Source organism: Ostrea edulis, chromosome 9 (genome assembly GCF_947568905.1).
Source record: "Ostrea edulis chromosome 9, xbOstEdul1.1, whole genome shotgun sequence".
Classification (NCBI taxonomy): domain Eukaryota; kingdom Metazoa; phylum Mollusca; class Bivalvia; order Ostreida; family Ostreidae; genus Ostrea; species Ostrea edulis.
The window spans coordinates 27,323,387-27,338,557 of NC_079172.1; the positions used below are offsets into that span (position 1 = coordinate 27,323,387).

The 15,171-nt window shown below is 35.7% G+C and overlaps 3 protein-coding genes across 3 annotated transcripts in view; 1 reads left to right on the forward strand and 2 right to left on the reverse strand.

Moving 5' to 3' along the window:
- The window catches only part of LOC125678027 (protein ECT2-like), a 58,635-nt gene extending 54,877 nt beyond the window's left edge, over positions 1-3,758 (reverse strand). The window contains exon 1 of the mRNA XM_056150015.1: positions 3,649-3,758. Within this exon, the coding sequence (XP_056005990.1) occupies positions 3,649-3,694 (46 nt within the window). The 5' untranslated portion in view covers positions 3,695-3,758. The remainder of the gene's footprint in view (positions 1-3,648) is intronic.
- A 129-nt stretch (positions 3,759-3,887) lies between these two features.
- On the forward strand, positions 3,888-8,384 carry LOC125659530 (putative lipoyltransferase 2, mitochondrial). The gene is made up of 3 exons (XM_048891216.2): positions 3,888-4,016; positions 5,096-5,571; positions 8,035-8,384. The coding sequence occupies exons 2-3, from the start codon at positions 5,115-5,117 to the stop codon at positions 8,343-8,345; spliced, it is 768 nt and encodes a 255-aa protein (XP_048747173.1). The 5' UTR covers positions 3,888-4,016; positions 5,096-5,114; the 3' UTR covers positions 8,346-8,384.
- LOC125659529 (cilia- and flagella-associated protein 300-like) lies at positions 8,340-12,662 on the reverse strand. The gene is made up of 7 exons (XM_048891214.2): positions 12,480-12,662; positions 12,249-12,330; positions 11,842-11,911; positions 10,997-11,163; positions 10,128-10,300; positions 9,688-9,754; positions 8,340-8,784 (listed from the first exon to the last, which is right to left on the reverse strand). Exons 1-7 carry the CDS (start codon positions 12,578-12,580, stop codon positions 8,656-8,658), a joined length of 789 nt encoding a protein of 262 aa, XP_048747171.1. The 5' UTR covers positions 12,581-12,662; the 3' UTR covers positions 8,340-8,655.
- Positions 12,663-15,171: the final 2,509 nt, after the last annotated feature.

Here is a 15,171-nt window from a genome sequence, read left to right on the forward strand (position 1 = left end):
CATACCCGGTATTGACACTTCATCGACTAAGTGTAATGATGGATTATCCCCAAAAACTGTGTAATTCTTTCTCTAGTTTGCTGTTAACTTTTTGTAATGAAATGCCTTTAGGTGTTGTTATCAGATTTCAAGCATTCCGTATTGATAAAAGTTCATGCCGTTCATGAATTTTCATTCATAACCTGAGTAAACACGTTTCTGAGTCAAATTTATGTCTTTTGTTATGTTAGTGGTAAATTACACACATATAACCTAGAGATCCTTATCAAATTTTAAGTAGTATATATTTGTATGTAAAACTTTGATCCCCTATTGTGGCCCCAACCTACCCCCGGGGGCCATGATTTGAACAAACTTGAATCTGCACTACGCCAGGAAGCTTTCATGAAAATTTCAGCACCTCTGGCCCAGTGGTTCTCGAGAAGATTTTTAAATGACCCCGCCCTATTTTTGTAACTATCTCCCCTTTGAACAAACTTGAAAGCCCTTTACCCAAGGATGCTTTTGGTCCAGTTTGGTTATAATTGGCCCGGTGGTTCTTGAGAAGAAGATGAAAATGTGAAAAGTTTACGACGCCACCAACAGACAAACAGTCAAGGGCTCAAGTGAGCTAAAAACTTCATACATGAATTTCAAAAAAATAAGATTTTTATTTTTCACCTACACCTTACACACATTTTCTGCAGTTTTTACAGGTTTAGGGACCATCTCAGCTGTTTTATTACCATTCTTACTTTGACTTACACCAGTATTGGCCTTTAATATGCTTTGATATCATGAGAAATTTCTCCTCATCAAAAGGAACTACCAAAAGGTTCATGTACATGGTTAATACACCAGTTTCAAGATAAGTGCTCTTCTGTGTAGGAGGTGAATTTAGTGGAAGTTTGAATGCCTAAATCGGACAGAGTGGACCTACAGTCAGTGAGGAAGAGAAATGTCTTAAGAGCAGCTTGTCTTTAAATATGTAAATGTAAGAAACCAGTCTCCGAAAATAAGCAGTAGCCCTATCTATGACTGTGGCTAGTAAAATTTGGATCAAGCTTCCAAAACTTGATGCAAATGCCCGGTGGACCAGTAAATATTTCTGGAAGAGATGATTCCACTACTACGGTGTGATTACTGGTAGGAAATCAGTGGAAAACCCGTTCTTTCAAGAGAGGAAGAGAAAAACAAGAGGCCCATGGGACACATCACTCACCTGAGTCACCTTGGTCCATATCAGACGACTTTGCATATATATTTGCATGTAAAACCGTAGTCCCTATTATGGCCCCAACTTACCCCTGGAGGCCATGGTTTTTGCAAACTTGAATTTACACTATGTCAGAAAGCTTTCATGTAAATGTTAACTTCTTTGGCCCAATGGTTCTTGAGAAGAAGATTTTTAAAGATTGTTCCTATATATTTGTATGGAAAACTTTGATCCCCCCCTTGTGGCCCCATCTGAACCCTGGGGGCCATGATTTTAACAATTTAGAATCTGCACTATATCAGGAAGCTTTCATATAAATCTCAGCTTTTCTGGCTCAGTGGTTCTTGAGAAGAAGATTTTTAAAGATTGTTCCTATATATTTGTATGTAAAACTTTGATCCCCTATTGTGGCCCAATCCAACCCCCGGGAGCCACGATTTTAACAATTTAGAATCTGCACTATATCAGGAAGCTTTCATATAAATCTCAGCTTTTCTGGCTCAGTGGTTCTTGAGAAGATTTTTCCTATATATTTGTATGTAAAACTTTGATCCCCTATTGTGGCCCCATCCAACCCCCGGGGGCCATAATTTTAACAATTTAGAATCTGTACTACCTAATAAAGCTTATCTATAAATCTCAGCTTTTCTGGCCCAGTGGTTCTTGAGAAGAAGATTTTTTAATGACCCTACTCTATTTTTACCTTTTCTTGATTATCTCCTTTTGGAAGGTGGCCTGGCCCTTTATTTCAACAATTTAGAATTTCCTTTACATAAGGATGCTTTGTGCCAACTTTGGTTGAAATTGGCCCGGTGGATTTTGAGAAGAGGTCGAAAATGTGAAAAGTTTACAGACGGACAAAATGTGATCAGAAAAGTTCACTTGAACCTTTAGTTCAGGTGAGCTAAAAATTGGTGTTAAGAAGTATGAGGAAACAAAGTGACAAAGATAATGACCAGTGTGTTTGGTAGGAGAACCGGCCCTGGGTTGAATACAAAGATGGTCTCATATTTTGCATCTGGTGCAAAAAGGAAAACGTTGCAAATTGTAAGTTGGTGTCCAACTTGGATAATTTTTAGAATTAAATCTGTAAGAACTCAAAAATACAAACATTTTGCCCCAAAGTATAAACTACAAGCAGCTGCCTCAGACGTTCTGAATGTGTGACCATTAGTTAAAAACCCTAGTTTTTACTTTTATTAGGTTGACAGTGATGATGAAGAACTAAAAGAATTGGTCTGAAGAATCTGACAGCGATTTGACAAAGTTAAAAGTTGAAAGAGGACTAGAACTCTTGCCTTTACACTTGTAATACTCATTAAAAATGTTCAAACTTGTGAAATTTTGAATCACGCTAAATCATTCTTACAGAACATTTGGACTACCAAATTTTACACTCTTACTTGCCTGATGGACTTGTAGTAAAAAATCGTTAAGCGCAAAGACTGGGAAACACAAAATACTATTGAAAGAAATATTGTGGAAACATAAAAACAATGTCATATTTGCAAGTAATATCCTGGGTATGATACGTGTGAGCAACAAAATGTGATATAAGAATTCCATGTATTTAATTACTCCCTGAATTCTTCAATCACTTACACAGTTTGCGTACATCCGTCAAATTTGGGTAATGAAATTGCGTATGAGAAACTTACTGAACATATTCACTTATGCAGTGATGAATATTTGTCCGACTCCCAAACATAAAAAAGTTGTTTCACGCTTTTATATGTTGGAGAACTCTTCAAAGGAAAATGACTTGGACATATCTTGAAACCAGCTTATTGACAGATACAAAATTTTCCTTCGGATTTGGGTGTGTGAGAAAAGGGCTGATACTTCCTCTGAGATAAAGAATAGCTTTAACAGACCTGAAACTAAATTTTGGGCACCTGCTTAAAATCAATTTAAACATACTTGTGGATGGCTATGTGTTGAATGCTACATCGGCCTAATTGGAATGTTAATGAAATGTTTATTAATATAAGACAATTTTTATCAAGTTTAATTTGCACAAGTATTGTATCTAAAAGAGTGTACCATTATGGTGTTTCAATTTTCAAATTTGAATTGCCAATTGAAAGGGTAAGTATCCTGCACCATAAAGAGTCAGTTAATAAATGCGATAGTGAGATCTGAAGACAAGTTGTACTTGAAGTTTGGTCAAAAATGTAAATGATTGCAAACCACGTATTTCTCATTGTTTACAGATTGTAATTCTAATTCCCATTTGAAACGAAGAATCAAGAGTTATGTAAGAGATAAGAAAATCATTCTTTGGGAAAACAAGAGAAGAAAAATGCAAAGAATGTAAAATCTAGGTTCACATTATTCCATGCAGTGCATGATTTTCCTTCATTTTTGGATTGTCATTTGCGATATTGAATATACGTATAGTACTATCTAACAAAATTAACACATCATAGCTACTATTCAGTTTACAATCGTACCGTCCTCTTTCTTTGAAGCCTCGAGAGGCTTGGAACCACTCGCCATTGTTGGCTTCTCGTTATCCTTTGAAAATGGCGCTGTTTAAATCGTACGATGACTTTGATTGGTTGTTCATTCTTCATAAGTTAATTTGTACTCAGTATAATAAACTCAGGTTAATCGTTCACCGAAATATCACACTGCAATATATTACTTTATGAATTCTGTGTAATCTTTTCTTAAATTTGAGAGCCATATCAAAACATGCTAACAAAAGCGAAATATTTTTTTTTTATTAGCTGAACGGGTTACCTATGTTGCGTAAGGATACTTTCACTTTCGTTTTAACTTTGACAGTCAATGATTGAGTCGGGCAGTGTAACTTACTGTAAGTACTTCAGAGTTAAGAGTATGGTTGTCAAACAGTGGACTAATTTGTTAAGTTTAATGAGTCTGGTTTTTAGACATCACTCAACTAGTGTAGACCACTGAAAGACCTGTCTGTCACACTATGAGTTAATTATTCTGTCTAATATGCAACTGTTTTCTAACTTTTCATTAAATATTGAGGCTGTAAAACATGCAGTGATGGGGTGCAAAGTTTTGATTTTGATGTCAAAGTAGAATGAAAAAAAGAAAGAAAAACCCTTCAAAATTTTTATTTTAAAAAAAAATCTTTCAAAATAAAATGTAAACATTTAAGCAATTAATATTGAGAGTTGTTTTAGAATAACTAGCATCTGTTTGGTGTTTACAGACCTCAAACATCCATTTTATTGGTTCTGCTAACACATCGCTTATTAAAAGGTATATTTTTTTTACTTGCTATGTAATAGTTAAATCGGCATCATCGTCCTCAATTCTGAAAACAGAGCTTAGTCATTACCTAGTATATGTTCGAATAGCAAAGTGCAATGTCTTCAATCCATTTCAAGTTTTAGTCGATAACACAATCATTTTTTAAACTTTTCAAGAAGTTTTGACAACATAAAAAAATTTTAATTTCGCTCTTTTGATCAATACTTTTCCTAACTTTTGATACTTCTTCTATTGATTTATCTATTTATTATTGTTATCATATATGAAAAAAAAAAAAAAAGTATGAGTGCAAGTATGAAAATGTGTGAGAGGTGTAAGAAAAAATTATACTGTTTTTCTGTCTTGGGTCAATATTTGTGAAGAAAAAATGATAAATTATTAAAAAAAAAAAATATTTCAAGAAGTTTTGCAGGAGTTTGTTACCTGGGAACTTGTAGTCTGTGTACAGATCCCTGTTCCTGGTTTGTAGGTAAAACAATCTGGTGTGAGAAATAATAAACACCAACCAATTGTGACCTGATGTTCCTATGACAACATTGTTTTACACACCAGGAACAGGGCTCTAGCTGTGGCCTGTAGATATATTGCTCTTGAATTTCAAATTTTACATGGTAATTAAATTCACCATTAATGTCCATTCATAATTAGATGACATAACCAGAAGACGATGAGTGGAACATCACGACTTGTCCAGGTTGTTAATCTTGGTCGTATGGGATTCAGAACTGCACAGCAGATTCAGGACAAATACAAACAGAGATATTTTGACTTTCTCCACGGAAGAGCATCATCTGCATATGACACCCTGTTATTAGTTGAACATGATCCTGTTTACACAATTGGCATCCGAACTAAAAACTATGACGAAGAAGCAGAGCAAAAATTACTCAAAACGGGAGCAGAATTTATTCGGACCAATCGAGGAGGGCTGATCACATTTCATGGACCTGGACAGTTAGTTGCTTATCCAGTTGTTAACTTAAAACATTTTAAGCCTAGCATGAAGTGGTATGTGTGTGCCTTGGAGAAAACCATGATTGATACATGTAGAAAGTTTGGTCTGAAGGCAAATGCAGATCAAGAGACTGGGGTGTGGATTGAAGACAGAAAAATCGGAGCAATAGGTAGGATGCTGAATGTTATGCTAAATGCAAAACTTTTATTTCAAAGCATAATCTGGGTGATAATATACATTTTTCACCAGTTCGATGTATATAAAATCTGGTAGGCAGAGATATCTGACTAGTGGTTTATCATGAATACCAGACTTTTTTATTCTATTTGATAAACAGAGAGGTTCAAAAAAATTTCAATGTCACTAGAATAATGGTATCTTGAATAATGATGGGATGTTTACCATTGTGCATGTCATGCAATTCAATATAATCATATGACATAATTTGATGCTTTGATGGAGGAGACCTGATATTATATACTGACACCAAGAAGAAAAATGCAACTCTAATTAAATGTCAATAATTCTGAATATTTTAAAATAATTGATAGCAATTGTTTGATTGAACTCAATCACACTATGTTTTCTAGTGTCTGTAAGACATCTGCACATACTCCGATTAATAGCATGTCAGTGACGTGTTTCATACCGACTATTATAGGCCACTCTTGGCACATTGATTCTGGCTACTGATTACTTTGTTTACCTGATCAAGGTATAGGGCTCACAGTGTGACCGGTCGACAGGGGATGCTTATATTCATCCCACTTCTGGTATATCCTGGGTTCCGTGTTTGCCCAACTCTCTGTTTTGTTTCCCTTATAGGAGTTCTGAGATTGATCACTGTTTGTCATCTTTAACTTCTCATATACCCGTAACGGGAAGGGAGAAAATGCAACGGACCAGACCGGGATTCGAACCCGGGCCCCCTGAATCTCTAGTCAGGTGCTCTACCAACTGAGCTAACTGGCCACCTGTGATCGAACCCGGCCGACCGCTACATTCCTCCCTCCTTAAATTGTCTTCGCCCCTGAAGACACAACCCAAGTTCTTATTTGCCCCTGGGAGGACTTTCACCTCCAAGTCCAGGGGTGGTCACGGCACCAAATCTTAACGGGAAAGGAGAAAATGCAACGGACCAGGCCGGGATTCGAACCCGGGCCCCCTGAATTCTCTAGTCAGGTGCTCTACCAACTGAGCTAACTGGCCACCTGTGATCGAACCCGGCCGACCGCTACATTCCTCCCTCCTTAAATGTCTTCACACCCTGAAGACATCAACCCAGGATCTTTTATCCCCTGGCAGGCATTTTCACCTGTCAGTTCCAGGGGCTGGTCACGGTACCAAATGTAACAGGAAAGGGAGAAAATGCAACGGACCAGACCGGGATTCGAACCCGGGCCCCCTGAATTTTCTCTAGTCAGGTGCTCTACCAACTGAGCTAACTGGCCACCTGTGATCGAACCCGGCCGACCGCTACATTCCTCCCTCCTTAAATATCTTCACACCCTGAAGATATCAACCCAAGTTCTTATTTGCCCCTGGGAGGACTTTCACCTCCAAGTCCAGGGGTGGTCAACGGCACCAAATCTGTAACGGGAAGGGAGAAAATGCAACGGACCAGACCGGGATTCGAACCCGGGCCCCCTGAATTTTCTCTAGTCAGGTGCTCTACCAACTGAGCTAACTGGCCACCTGTGATCGAACCCGGCCGACCGCTACATTCCTCCCTCCTTAAATATCTTCACACCCTGAAGATATCAACCCAAGTTCTTATTTGCCCCTGGGAGGACTTTCACCTCCAAGTCCAGGGGTGGTCAACGGCACCAAATCTGTAACGGGAAGGGAGAAAATGCAACGGACCAGACCGGGATTCGAACCCGGGCCCCCTGAATCTCTAGTCAGGTGCTCTACCAACTGAGCTAACTGGCCACCTGTGATCGAACCTGGCCGACCGCTACATACCTATAACTACATAGTGAAAAGTTACAACTGACAAATTTGGTTGTGGTACATTAATTTGGTTTGCAGCTTATGGTGTTGGGCGGGATTTGTATAGTGCCTGAATGCATAACCTTCTTGGTTATCATTGAAGACAATTGACAGCTTGATGGTACATTGACATAACCTTCTTGGTTATCATTGAAGACAATTGACAGCTTAATGGTACATTGTCACTGTTCTACAACCTGTTCAATGTAATCCTTTCTCTCCACCAGCACAACTCACGTTTTTAACAAGACAATTTAATGCTCAGTGTTATATGGCAAAATGTGCAATGGTCCGTCTTAATTCACCAAAACAATGTTGACACGTAACCTTGGCCCCCATACATTCCAAATTTCTCGCTGATGGAGCATGTGAACATGCCTAAATCCACAAGAGGTTCTACCCACTTTGTGTCGGGAACTTCTGGAAGAGTGGCATATTATCCCTATGCCACAAATAAACCATGTAAAGATTGAGCTCTCTGTTCAAAAAATTGGATTTATTTTGTGTGTCATATACTTATAATTATATGTACATCCTGAATCTTTGAAATTAATTCCATTTATTAATATTGGTAAATGATATGTACAGTTGTCAAGATCTTTATTCAATTTTATGACAGACTTATATGTTCATTCTCCAGGAATACATGGAAGTCGATACGTAACCACTCATGGAATATCGTTAAACTGTACCACAGATCTTGACTGGTATAAATCCATTGTACCATGTGGAATAGAGGGCAAAGGGGTCACATCCATCACTGAAGAACTTGTAGTGGAAGTCACAGTTCAAGATGTTTTGTGGCCATTTTTAGAGAGCTTTAAGCAACACTTTGATTGTGATCTATCTTTTGAACATTTGTCAAAACAAGACCTTTCACTTATTGAAGAAAGTGAAAAGAAATGTCAACAAATGATTTTAGAATCAGCAATAAGGACAAAACAATTTTAGTATTTAATTATTTATCATAATAAATATTTGACAGATCTTTGTTAGACTTTCTCTTTTGCAGTTAGTAGGAAGAATCTGAAGCATAGCATCTTCCATTAAAAAAAGAAACAAAAGATGCATTAAATTTGAAAATTGTCTACAATGCATGTGTGTATCAGAAGCTTTAACATGGTCTTTTTCTGCAAACTTGAACACATTTTCTGTTATCTCTCTCTTTACACATTCCTCAATGGAGAAATGCTTAAAGTTTGGTTCAATTCTAGGCAATTGTTGCAATAATTATACGTCATTTACCAAAAAAAAAAAATTATCACTCAAATTCGCTTGCACCAAAGTTGTGATAAAATACGATTGCTGTCCTTTTCATAGGGTCAACCACAAGATATGAAAAGGTGTTTTCGTGTTCCGTCCTTGCTGGATAATAGAGATCATCACCATCCTGTAAGGACAAACGAACGGTTAATTGATGTTTGTTTTTAGTACAATGTAGTATTAGATATGCGTTGAGCTCTGTTAAAGAGATATGTGCACACTTGAGCAGTCAGTTTTTATGTTTATGTGTTTGTTTTGGGTTTTTTTTTACTCTATATAACCATGACAAAGAGTACTCATTCATCTTAGAAAATACTAGTATCAAAACCGAATATGGCGTTTAACGTTATGTACCATAGGTATACAAATGTATATATATCAAACGCAGCTTCCCATTGGGTTTCTGATTGTTAAATGTTTATGTGGAGTGGAGCGGATCAGAAATCGTTCACTTGTTTATCAACAAAAATTTCATGACAGTTTCCTAATAAAGCAATGTTTATACATGTATAAACCAAAAGGAATTAAGGTTGAAATCAGAGGCATTGTGTTTATAAGACTTAATTCCATACATTTTGAAATTTTTCCCAGCCAAGATGGTCACTCAAGTGTGCATATGTCCCTTTAAAAAGCATGAAAAACTCGTTCAAAAGTAATATATATATATATATATATATCCAAATTGTGTTTTTAAAAAAAATCACAGTGTCCGGTTCATATATATATATGAAAAACCCGTTCAAAAGTAATATATATATATATATATATATATATATATATATAAATTGGCTTTGATATCTGAACTTACTTTTGCAGTAAGTATACATATAAATGTGTAACAGGGAGAAAATGCAACGGACCAGACCGGGATTCGAACCCGGGCCCCCTGAATCTCTAGTCAGGTGCTCTATCAACTGAGCTAACTGGCCACCGGCAATCGAACCCGGCTGACCGCTACAAATGGTTTAGATATCTGGACTTACTTTTGCAGTAAGTATATATATAAATTGGTTTTGATATCTGGACTTACTTTTGCAGTAAGTTTGTACACACAGGAGATAATACCGAGTTCTTTAGTGTCTGGATTCTTCTGAACACTAACACAAAAAAAAGTAAAATTTCATTAGTATCTCAGTACTTAGCATTGCTATATAGTAAAGTCTCCTTATTAACATATAGTGATAGATGTTTAAGTTTTACATTGAAACATAGAAAATCTTTTTGAAATTTCATCTGAATTACCACAAAGTAACAGCATTTCAAATTACAATGCAATCATCTTCATGTATGAATCAATTTTCATTTCATTAGCACCCCAGAGCCAGAGTGAGGCAGCCATGGGGTTTTAAATGTTTACACTGTTAATGTCCCAAACTCATGAGTCTATCTCAGTGACCCAGGTAAGCATTGTAAGCTAAATGAAATTAGATGTGAATAGTGTTAGAGCTGATTGTTTAGATTTATGAATACCTAATTAAATCCTTGTAAATCTGTTTTGTCACATCTAAGTAAGGTTGTAATTGGTCTTCGTACTGGTTAAATCTTCCACCCAGGCAAACGTGGAAAAATATTCGGAATAAAAATTCATCTCTCTCTGAGTCACTGTACAAACAATAATTATCAGAATCATCAATCAGCAGCATCTGGAAAGAAAAGAATCGGATAAATAATGGAGATAAAGTACAGTGTACATTGTAAAACAAACAAATTTCTTTGATGGAAAACAGGTTTTTCAAAAAGAGTTTTAAAAACTTAAGTTTGCAATGAAGTGCTATATGAATACATGTACACCTAATTTCAATCTAATTAAAATTAGATCCTTTGATCTGCTCACGTATATCACTACTTGTGTAATTTTAATTAGATTGATGTAATTTTTGCTTTAATTCCATGCAAACAAAGTCAAACCTGGATACCAACATCATATGGTTAAAATTCAAGATTCTTGTGACTGGATACCATATGTGGTAGTCAATACACAGGCACCTGAAGTATGGACACTACTATACTCCCCCTCCAATCTGACTAAAGTACAGACCTATATTATTATATATTATTATTATATTTATATATAATAATATAGGTCTGTACTTTAGTCAGATTGCTCCCCCTCCCTCCTTTCTGATTTTTTTTTTTTTTGCGCCAATAATTAATTTCTCAAATGTGTTATAATAAAATACACTCCTCAAAGTCATGATTGTAAATAAACAAAACCATGAACAATCATTAGGTTCAAATGAGAAGTAAATTATACTGAAACATTTTTCTGTTATTCATAGGTTTCCAAAAATGGGACTCCTACTGTATTTCACTCTCTTGTCATATTATTTATTACTTACTTTTCTTAGTTCATCTGAGATTTGGAACTCTCCACAAAACTCATCAAAACATTTGCTGATGTGTCCAGACTCTCTTACTACATTTTTTTCAGCAAGTCTGTCAAAATATGTCATGGAAAGGACAGAACAAGGCACAACTTCAGCAGTCACGTTTGTGGCTGGATGACCTGAAAGAATTTTATTTGATTAAGGTACACTAGAAAAAGCAGTCTAGTCTTCATATAGGTTGAACTAAGTAGAAGCTACATTGTGGGTAAACAATTAAAAGAAAGACATATATTTGGCTTGAAAAATAAACTCCTACTGAGCACAAATACAGAACACTTAATATTGCAAATTATAGCAATGTTGGTCTTGATATTGTAGTATATAAAGGAGAGAGGAGAAAATCTGTAGCTGGACTGAGAATCAAACCTGGGACCCCTGTATTACTAGTCAGGTTCTCTAACCACTGAGCTACCCAGGCCGATATCCATGGTCTGTATAGCCCTATTTGCTACATTTCTCCCCTTTAATTTGTCTTCGCCCTCAAAGTCTTTTGGTCTTCAATAGGAATAAGCCAGTGCCGGCACTCACATGGGGGATAGGGGTATTAGTCCAATTATGGCAATAAAACAAGTCTAGTTATAAATGGCTGCTAATAGTTGAAATTAAACCCCGAGTTAACCCACATAATGGCTATATATAAGGAGTGCACTATCACAAAAAAGTTTGCTTTATTTTGATATATGATCAACTTTTATGATATCAGATCCATTATAAATATGTATTCACACTGAGTGAAATATGACAATTAAGTATAATTTGTGAATGTGTGTATTTGTCCTAATACAAAATAGAATTACCAACAACTGTCCACTTGTCCCCTGTTATCATGCGTAAATTTGAAATTACACTGGGATCCTTTAAAAAATCCTGGAAAAAAGTAAATGATCATTTACATCACGATGGAACATGTATGTCTAATATTACAGTGCAATTTCAAAGTATCTATGTAAATATTGACAAATTCATAAAGAGAAAAGAAAACTTGAATGAATATGTTGTCTATATTATGGGCGATATACTGATCTATATAACTTATTATAAGAACAAGGGAATCATGCATCTTACATATATTGTGAATTACCCCATTATAGAAGTATAGACTTTATTCCTTGATTAAATAACAAGTAGGGCCAGTGCTATTACATACAACATAACGTAATTTTGACAATTTTTCGATTATTAAATTGCATGTAATTATCCTTACCTTGGCAAAATCATCCTTTTGATATGATTGAAATTGTTGATCAAAACTGAACATTTGGATACAAAGTCTTCCTTTCATTGACCTATAAAGATAAAACACTTAGTAAGCAATTTAAGATATGAAACAATACCTTTAAGATAATTTAATGAAGATTCCTAAAATACACCAGTTTAGCGTCTAGCGTCTCTAGCAACTAGCAACTATTCCACACAGCCATAGTATGATACTTACCATTTCATGAAGAGTTCCTTATTCTCCTTGCTTTCAAGGGATGGGAATTTTCTCCCATCTAAGTACTGAAATGTAAACTTCGGTCCAACTTCTCCAGACATCCTTCACTTCGAGAATTTTCTTGTTTCGTCGTGTGACAAACACACGAAAATCAGTTTAATGCTTTGAATTTGTCATAGTCACAAATGTGTTTTAAATTTTGAAGTAGCTCGTACTTTATATAGTTCCATTAAGGATATTGAATACGTTTTGTTTTTTGTTGTTGTTTTTTTTTTGTTTTTGTTTGTTGGTGTTGTTTAATTTTTAGGTCACCTGAGTAAACTCAGGTGACCTATTGCAATTGGTTTTCGTCCGTCGTGCGTTAACGATTGAACATTTTTAACTTCTTTTTAATAACTAACAGTTCAATTCTTTTCAAATTTGGTATGAAGCATCACTGGGACAAGGGGGGGGGGCATAAATTGTAAATTTTAGGACTCCAGCACCCCTGGGGCCCTAGGGGCGGGGCAAAAGCTGCCCCAAAATGACAAATTTTCAAAAATCTTCTCAAGAACCACACACATGTAAGAAAAACTAAATGCATAGTGATGTAGAGCAGGAAAGTATGGAACGCCAAAGTAACATAAACTCAAATAATTGAAGATATCTTCAATTATTTGAAGATATCAGCAATTCATTTGATGCGCGCAACAATTCAATTAAAGATCTCTTCAAATAATTAATGATATCTTCAATTCTGAATTATTGCGCGCATTAATTGAATTGACGATAGCATTTTAAATTCTTCAGCTGAATTGATGCGCGCTTTAATTGAATTAATGATCTCTTCAAATGAATTAATGATATCAACAACTGAATTGATGCGCGCTACCATTCAATTGAAGAGAGCAATAATTGATATAATGCGTGCATTAAATCAATTGATGAGAGCAATAATTGAATTGATGCGCGCTTTAAATCAATTGATGAGAGCAATAATTGATTTAATGCGCGCATTAATTCAATTATTGCTCTCTTCAATTCAATTAATGATATATTTAATTCATTTGAAGAGAGCAAGAATTCTTTTAGAGAGAGCAACTATATAATTAAATATATCTTCAATTCAACATATCCACAATTGAATTAATGATCTCTTTAATTGAATTGTTGCTCTCTTTTTAAAAAGAATTGATGCGCACATTAATTCCTTATACAATAGCATTGTAAATAATTAAAGATATCTTCAATTGAATTAAAGAGATCATCAAATTATTTATACCGAGCTCTAAATTAATTATTGCGAGCAATATTTCTACGACATTGATGCTCTCATCAATTGAATTGAAGAGAGCAATAATTGAATTAATGCGCGCATGAAATCAATTATTGCTCTCATTAATTCAATTGATGCGCGCATTAATTCAATTGATGAGAGCAGTAATTCAATTGAAGCGCGCATTAATTCATTTGATGAGAGCAATAATTGATTTAATGCGCGCATTGCCTGGTTCAGATCTAGACAAACATTAGATGAACTAGTCGGAAGGTTGCCTGGTTCAGAGGAACATTAGATGAACTAGTCGGAAGGTTGCCTGGTTCAGATCGAGACAAACATTAGATGAACTAGTCGGAAGGTTGCCTTGTTCAGAGGAATATTAGATGAACTAGTCGGAAGGTTGCCTGGTTCAGATCTAGACAAACATTAGATGAACTAGTCGGAAGGTTGCCTGGTTCAGAGGAATATTAGATCAACTAGTCGGAAAGTTGCCTGGTTCAGATCTAGAAGAACATTAGATCAACTACAGTCGGAAGGTTGCCTGGTTCAGAGGAACATTAGATGAACTAGTCGGAAGGTTGCCTGGTTCAGAAGAACATTAGATCAACTAGTCGGAAGGTTGCCTGGTTCAGAGGAACATTAGATCAACTAGTCGGAAGGTTGTCTGGTTCAGATGAACATTAGATGTGGTGGACGACTTGTTGCTCATTAGGGTATGTACAATATTATGGTGATATATCATTATAAAGTGTAACAGACGGTTTGCTGCACGTGAGATGCGGTGTTCCAGTGTATTAAACGACTTCTTGGTCTTTAAATATTGTGTTACGGTTAACATATCTTCACGGTGTAGTAGACGGTTTGTTGCGCATTAAATACACTTTTGATTAAAGCACAAAAGTTGTCTACATGAAGATAAAATAAGTGTTTAGCGTTTTTGTCACTATGCTCACCACCCCCCGGGGCCCCGGGACGACATTTTTTTTTCTCTCTCTCTCGATTATCATTGCTTTTTCTATTTGGTTTAAAATTGTCTACCAAATATCCATGAATCAAAAATATTGAACCAATTAAATAGAGTATGCATGCAAGATCACTGAAACACTTTCAGATTTTATGCATTTCGATACGTGACCAATATAACGGTATCTCCGAATCCTGAATTCCTTCTACCGAGGACATCAAATTCACATATATGACTCATTATATAGTTTGAATGCACATTGTTTGTTTCCCGATCAAGAAGTAAAGATATTATTTTTGTTTTGTTTGATTTTGGCTTAATCGCTTTGGTACCATATATTTCAAATATGTAAGATAAGCATATTCAGAGAAGTGCAAGACTGCAGCTAGACATTTCGGTTCAGTAATCCTTTTTTTTTAATATGCCAACAGGTAAATAATTTTGTTATACAATAAATCAAAAATTGACTG

Bases quoted from the DNA above. Each gene is read 5' to 3' on its own strand.
- LOC125659530 (XM_048891216.2), top strand. From the start codon at position 5,115: ATGAGTGGAACATCACGACTTGTCCAGGTTGTTAATCTTGGTCGTATG. The intron at 5,572-8,034 runs GTAGGATGCTGA...TTCATTCTCCAG, and splicing joins CAGAAAAATCGGAGCAATAG to GAATACATGGAAGTCGATAC.
- LOC125659529 (XM_048891214.2), bottom strand. From the start codon at position 12,580: ATGTCTGGAGAAGTTGGACCGAAGTTTACATTTCAGTACTTAGATGGG. The intron at 12,331-12,479 runs GTAAGTATCATA...TTATCTTTATAG, and splicing joins AAGGAACTCTTCATGAAATG to GTCAATGAAAGGAAGACTTT. The intron at 10,301-10,996 runs GTAAGTAATAAA...TTTTCTTTCCAG, and splicing joins TCTCAGATGAACTAAGAAAA to ATGCTGCTGATTGATGATTC.